The sequence below is a fragment of the Sinocyclocheilus anshuiensis genome, unplaced genomic scaffold (genome assembly GCF_001515605.1).
Source record: "Sinocyclocheilus anshuiensis isolate Anshui unplaced genomic scaffold, SAMN03320099.WGS_v1.1 scaffold874, whole genome shotgun sequence".
In the NCBI taxonomy this organism is placed as follows: domain Eukaryota; kingdom Metazoa; phylum Chordata; class Actinopteri; order Cypriniformes; family Cyprinidae; genus Sinocyclocheilus; species Sinocyclocheilus anshuiensis.
Window position 1 is genome coordinate 1,326,517 of NW_015538065.1, and position 7,500 is coordinate 1,334,016.

Sequence of the window (7,500 nt, forward strand, 5' to 3'; positions counted from 1 at the left end):
TTTTTTAATTGTTTTAACAATAATTTTATGTAAAAAAAAAATAAGTTTTTTTTTTTTTTTTTACAGTGAATGTATTAGCAGCAAATCAGTACTTTTGGTAGATTTAATTAATGTAATAATCACTCCACTGTTTTCCTTCTATTTCTGCATGAGCAATGTACAAAACGTTTTAAAGGGGTCATATGATGCTGCTAAAAAGAACATTATTTTGACGGCTGCACATCACGGTGATCACGGTTCAAAAGATGTGCCAAATGTGTTTTGAACCTTACGAAAATAATTCTATTTAAACTTAATCAAGCTAACGACAAATTCATATTACACCATAAATTTACATAAATCCTAATTAAACATACTAATCATTGATGTCAATATGACATCAACAGGACGTTTAAAACTTGATGTTGGTTTGACGTAAACTGAACGTCAAACATATTGGCCTACATATATATTAAAACAATTTCCGTGTGGGATAACTTCCTGTTTTACCCAATTAACCACCGGAAGAAATTGCCGTCCAAGCTGAATAAAAAAATTATGGTATACAGCATCTTGATCAAATCTTGACTAATATAAATATTTATATAATAAATAACAAATTTGACATCAAATTGACATCGAGCTGCCCGCTATAGTGATGTCAAAACAATTATGAATCGGTCTTACTAGTTGTCACGACACAGGCTAGGAGACACAGAGGTAATTGGTCAAACAAGGGTCCTTATTGATAGAAACGATGGCGTGAACCAGGTGGTGATGAGAGGCAAGTGAAGCACACAGTGACAGAGTTCAGAGGGCTTAGCTTGCGGTAACAGATCTTGGCTTTCCAGTAGGAATCACGTGGAGCGGTGGAGTACTGGAACGGAGGAAATACAGTAACGTCTGGGGTAGGAAACACAGGTTATTAGAATGAGTCAGGCTAGCGTCAATGAAGTGAACGGTAGACAGGACGTTGATCTTGTGAGAGGTGAGCACTGATATCGGGGATCTTGATTAGCTGCAGCAGGTGCGGGGAATCAGAATGCAGGTGATTGTGATCTTGTGAACGTCGGTGCTGGTGACTGTGATGACTGAAGTGACTGTGACTCTCTGACACTAGTTACTTAATTAACTTGTGTCTAATGAATTAAAATACTTGTACTTGAGACTCCAGACACTTAAAAAGTGTAGTAACCGCTCGTTCGCGTGACAACATGTAAGAACAAATGAAATATGCTACCATATTCTCGTTTTAGTGTTTTAATGTAGGCTAATATATCCAAGTTAGTTTTTTCCATCCGAAAGTGATTCGTTCAAAAGATTCGTTCACAAACAATACATTACTAGTAGGACAAATTTAAACACACAGGCCGAAATTGGAAAAGGTAAAACAAAAACATTGGCATGCGTAGATTTAAAAGTATGCAAATTTTTCTACCTTATTTAAAGACGAAATTTATTCTCCAATGCTTCTTTGTGAATTGCTTAACCAGCGACATGTAACTAACGTTAGCTAGGTTGCTAGCATCCTTGTTGCCAAATAATAGCTACGATATGGTTAGGTATGTTAAAAATGTAGGGAATGTTTTCCGTGGATTTTCAGAAACTTTTGTTTGAGAAAATCTTGGAAATATACAGTTACGGTTGGGCAACAGCTGCATTTATGTGATATTCTGCAGTCAATATCTGGCAAGAGTTCACCCATCTGGCAATATTTCACCTTTAAGAAGGCAGAAAAAAGTGGTTACAACTCTGCATATGACTGTAACTTTGTTTTTTTGCAGCACAGTACAGTTTTTGCACACACCATAACTGTATATGGTGTGTAGATCCAAATGCACTTTGCATGGAGTAGATTGAAAGTCCAGACGGACAGGTACTCGCTTCACTTATAGGCACAACCATGGTTTCTGTTGCCAGACATGTGTTAAACTGCTGACAAAGCGTTCACATGCTTGTCACATTGTTTGTCAGCTTTTTATTTTCCACTTAAAGTTTCCTTTTAACAGAGAAGCATTCCCGGAATGTATTGCATTATGGAAAAAAAAACATACAAGGTGTTGTTACCGGTTTTCATTTAGGGGAAGTGGTTGACCTATTAAAATCTGAGTGTCAGTGTTTGCCAGTCTTCTGGTGACTGTTTGTTTGTGTCTCGCTCAGGAACGCCTCCAGCTTGGGTTTGATTATTTCAAAAGCTATGACTACTGCATGGGTTACCCGCAAAACGCCAGTTAATAGAAGCCAGCAGTGTTTCTCCCCAGTGGTCTGCTCGTACTTGACACACATATTTAGGTTCCATTCCTGGCCCAGTCACGCTGGTCGCGTCTGTCTCCCATATCTGTCTGCAAAAGCTGTTGAGCGCGATGAGAAATGTTATTCTCTTTTCTTTTTATTTCTCTCTCTTGCAGGTGAATATGCAGCGCAAGGCCATCTTCCAGCTCATCCTGGAAAAACGCGAACTGCTGGAGAGTCAGAGGTTCCGCAGAGATGGTACTGAAGGACATCATATGTCATAATGTCAGGCATGAAGCCAGTTATTGAAATCCATTCAAAGCACTTGACTAGTAAACACTGAACAAATGATTTGTGATTGTGACCGCTTCAAATGCAGACTATCCATTATAGCAATCACATGTTACTCTTTCAAGGAGTCAAACAAGGGTCCTTATTGATAGAAACGATGGCGTGAACCAGGTGGTGATGAGAGGCAAGTGAAGCACACAGTGACAGAGTTCAGAGGGCTTAGCTTGCGGTAACAGATCTTGGCTTTCCAGTAGGAATCACGTGGAGCGGTGGAGTACTGGAACGGAGGAAATACAGTAACGTCTGGGGTAGGAAACACAGGTTATTAGAATGAGTCAGGCTAGCGTCAATGAAGTGAACGGTAGACAGGACGTTGATCTTGTGAGAGGTGAGCACTGATATCGGGGATCTTGATTAGCTGCAGCAGGTGCGGGGAATCAGAATGCAGGTGATTGTGATCTTGTGAACGTCGGTGCTGGTGACTGTGATGACTGAAGTGACTGTGACTCTCTGACACTAGTTACTTAATTAACTTGTGTCTAATGAATTAAAATACTTGTACTTGAGACTCCAGACACTTAAAAAGTATAGTAACCGCTCGTTCGCGTGACAACATGTAAGAACAAATGAAATATGCTACCATATTCTCGTTTTAGTGTTTTAATGTAGGCTAATATATCCAAGTTAGTTTTTTCCATCCGAAAGTGATTCGTTCAAAAGATTCGTTCACAAACAATACATTACTAGTAGGACAAATTTAAACACACAGGCCGAAATTGGAAAAGGTAAAACAAAAACATTGGCATGCGTAGATTTAAAAGTATGCAAATTTTTCTACCTTATTTAAAGACGAAATTTATTCTCCAATGCTTCTTTGTGAATTGCTTAACCAGCGACATGTAACTAACGTTAGCTAGGTTGCTAGCATCCTTGTTGCCAAATAATAGCTACGATATGGTTAGGTATGTTAAAAATGTAGGGAATGTTTTCCGTGGATTTTCAGAAACTTTTGTTTGAGAAAATCTTGGAAATATACAGTTACGGTTGGGCAACAGCTGCATTTATGTGATATTCTGCAGTCAATATCTGGCAAGAGTTCACCCATCTGGCAATATTTCACCTTTAAGAAGGCAGAAAAAAGTGGTTACAACTCTGCATATGACTGTAACTTTGTTTTTTTGCAGCACAGTACAGTTTTTGCACACACCATAACTGTATATGGTGTGTAGATCCAAATGCACTTTGCATGGAGTAGATTGAAAGTCCAGACGGACAGGTACTCGCTTCACTTATAGGCACAACCATGGTTTCTGTTGCCAGACATGTGTTAAACTGCTGACAAAGCGTTCACATGCTTGTCACATTGTTTGTCAGCTTTTTATTTTCCACTTAAAGTTTCCTTTTAACAGAGAAGCATTCCCGGAATGTATTGCATTATGGAAAAAAAAACATACAAGGTGTTGTTACCGGTTTTCATTTAGGGGAAGTGGTTGACCTATTAAAATCTGAGTGTCAGTGTTTGCCAGTCTTCTGGTGACTGTTTGTTTGTGTCTCGCTCAGGAACGCCTCCAGCTTGGGTTTGATTATTTCAAAAGCTATGACTACTGCATGGGTTACCCGCAAAACGCCAGTTAATAGAAGCCAGCAGTGTTTCTCCCCAGTGGTCTGCTCGTACTTGACACACATATTTAGGTTCCATTCCTGGCCCAGTCACGCTGGTCGCGTCTGTCTCCCATATCTGTCTGCAAAAGCTGTTGAGCGCGATGAGAAATGTTATTCTCTTTTCTTTTTATTTCTCTCTCTTGCAGGTGAATATGCAGCGCAAGGCCATCTTCCAGCTCATCCTGGAAAAACGCGAACTGCTGGAGAGTCAGAGGTTCCGCAGAGATGGTACTGAAGGACATCATATGTCATAATGTCAGGCATGAAGCCAGTTATTGAAATCCATTCAAAGCACTTGACTAGTAAACACTGAACAAATGATTTGTGATTGTGACCGCTTCAAATGCAGACTATCCATTATAGCAATCACATGTTACTCTTTCAAGGAAATTGAATAAAACCATAGAGATTACAAAAATGCAGGAGATGTATAAAAACACTATTAAAAACATAGCTGTAAAACTGACACATGACAGCTGTTGTCAGAAAGTCTTGGATCACCAGAAGGATGATCTTTGGTCATCGCACGCAATATTTACAGAGACCAAACCATTTTGGACACCACGGCACCTTGGGTAAACCATTGGGCATATGTTTCCAAAAGCTGCAACAGGAAACAGTAGGCAGCAGGCTGAATGACAGCAGAAATTACAGGTTTGAGCTGGATGGACACGCATCTGGCAAAAACCAACTGGCATAAGGACCGCAGGGCATAGTGGTTTTAGCAACCTTCTAAAACAAGTGACCCCTTGCACTGAAGCCTGAAATAGCTTTAATTAGCAATAGACTTACTTTAGTTCTGCCTTGAATTCTCTTGCAATTATGCGATAAGGCATCTCGAGGTTGGTTGGTCTCCTGAGTACACGGTGGAAAAAGCAGTGCCAAAAGGGTAAAAACAACTAAAGGTAAGGAACTACGGCCAAAAAGATCAACAAAATAAACATTAGTGTAGAAACAGATGGACCTTCAGAAGTCTAATGAGCAGCCGCAAGTCTTCAGCTGACACCTGACTGCTGTCTGATTTCAGAGCCAAAATGCTTATCCACAATCATTCCTCAAAATATATCGTTTTCCTAGCCCAGAATAGTGCCCCTTAGGGACAGTCACGGCTTCAAGTTGAAACGGTCAGCCAGGAATAACAGTCGTTTTAACCATTTCTATGAAGTTCCTTTTGAAGTCTGAGACTTAGGTGATCAGTCAGTGCACATTTTGACGGACTAGCGGGAGATCAGGCAGCTCCCCTGAGGCGAGATTCGAGAGCCTCTGGAGAGGGGCAAAGTAGAAAAAAAAACATTTCTCAAGGTGGTTTGTTTGAATTATTGCATTATGTTGAACGGTAGCCATAGATGTTAATCTACCTCATTTCATAGGAAGATTATTTTCTGCATGAGAAAGTTTAAGAAAGAGCCAAAAATTAATTTTCTTGCAGTCTAATTTTTTTTCCCCTAAGTTTTGCCTCTTTGTTGACTGGAACCAGCTGGTGGGGTGAAAGTAGAAAATACTGTGCATGGTGCCTGTTACTGAAAACAAAGGCTAGGAGAAGCGTAGAACAGAGCTGAAAGGAAATATTTCACCATCTGCTTTGACAATCAGGACTTCAGCTGGTGTATAAATTATTCTAGATTAATCCATGATGTTTGCATCTGCACAGCTGTTTAATGCTGGAAGTTGCATGAGCTCCACATGGATGACTCCTATCTGCATCCCAGAGAGTTTTGTCTCTTTTTCCAAAACATGCCTTTCTTTTGTCTTTATCTTGCAAGCGGGAGGGAGGAAAGGAAATGGACGAAAAGTGGCCTCTCATTTTGAGAGTAAGTGGACAGTACTGCAAATCTTTTTTTTTAACAATGAAAAACCCAACTGCTGTCTTTTCCCCCAGACTAATATACATCTCATTTTTAACAGTAACCAACGATTCCTTCCAAAAAGGTGAGTTATTTGGGAGTATATGTATGTGGAATATTCTCTAACTGTCTGTGTCTTATGGAATATTCTCTAATAATGTATGCATCCTAGTGGGGAATGAGGGAGTCATTAAAGGATGGACTGAGGAGCAGCTGAATATGAGCAGGGCAGTGCATTATAATCCAGAGACTGGAACCTTCAAAGTGGAGCGCAGCGGTGTCTACTTCCTGTACTGTCAAGTGAGTTAAACCAGTTTTCGGCAAACTTTCCAGGCACATCGCCAGCAAAGTGTGTGTGTGTGTTTATGTATGTATGTGTGTGTGTATATATATATATATTTCAAAAGTCTTCATGTTTGATAGATAGATAGATAGAAAGACAGCTAGAGACAGACAGACTAGATAGAGACAGATAAAGCCAGATAGATAGAAAGACAGATAGAGATAGATAGATAGATAGATAGATGGATGGATGGATGGAGGGATGGAGGGATGGACGGACGGACGGACATTGATAGATAGATAGATAGATAGATAGATAGATAGATAGATAGATAGATAGATAGACAGATATCGTAGAACAGAGCTGAAAGGAAATATTTCACCATCTGCTTTGACAATCAGGACTTCAGCTGGTGTATAAATTATTCTAGATTAATCCATGATGTTTGCATCTGCACAGCTGTTTAATGCTGGAAGTTGCATGAGCTCCACATGGATGACTCCTATCTGCATCCCAGAGAGTTTTGTCTCTTTTTCCAAAACATGCCTTTCTTTTGTCTTTATCTTGCAAGCGGGAGGGAGGAAAGGAAATGGACGAAAAGTGGCCTCTCATTTTGAGAGTAAGTGGACAGTACTGCAAATCTTTTTTTTTAACAATAAAAAACCCAACTGCTGTCTTTTCCCCCAGACTAATATACATCTCATTTTTAACAGTAACCAACGATTCCTTCCAAAAAGGTGAGTTATTTGGGAGTATATGTATGTGGAATATTCTCTAACTGTCTGTGTCTTATGGAATATTCTCTAATAATGTATGCATCCTAGTGGGGAATGAGGGAGTCATTAAAGGATGGACTGAGGAGCAGCTGAATATGAGCAGGGCAGTGCATTATAATCCAGAGACTGGAACCTTCAAAGTGGAGCGCAGCGGTGTCTACTTCCTGTACTGTCAAGTGAGTTAAACCAGTTTTCGGCAAACTTTCCAGGCACATCGCCAGCAAAGTGTGTGTGTATATGTATGTATGTATATGTGTGTATATGTATGTGTATATATATATATATATTTCAAAAGTCTTCATGTTTGATAGATAGATAGATAGATAGAAAGACAGATAGAGACAGACAGACTAGATAGAGACAGATAAAGCCAGATAGATAGAAAGACAGATAGAGATAGATCGATAGATAGATAGATAGATAAAGACAGATA

The 7,500-nt window shown here is 39.6% G+C and overlaps 1 protein-coding gene across 1 annotated transcript in view; it reads left to right on the plus strand.

Moving 5' to 3' along the window:
* The window catches only part of tnfsf12 (TNF superfamily member 12), a 17,012-nt gene that overhangs the window by 2,962 nt on the left and 6,550 nt on the right, over window positions 1–7,500 (plus strand). The window contains exons 2-5 of the mRNA XM_016479633.1: window positions 2,388–2,469; window positions 5,928–5,975; window positions 6,070–6,093; window positions 6,181–6,308. Coding sequence (XP_016335119.1) covers window positions 2,388–2,469; window positions 5,928–5,975; window positions 6,070–6,093; window positions 6,181–6,308 — 282 coding nt within the window. The remainder of the gene's footprint in view (window positions 1–2,387; window positions 2,470–5,927; window positions 5,976–6,069; window positions 6,094–6,180; window positions 6,309–7,500) is intronic.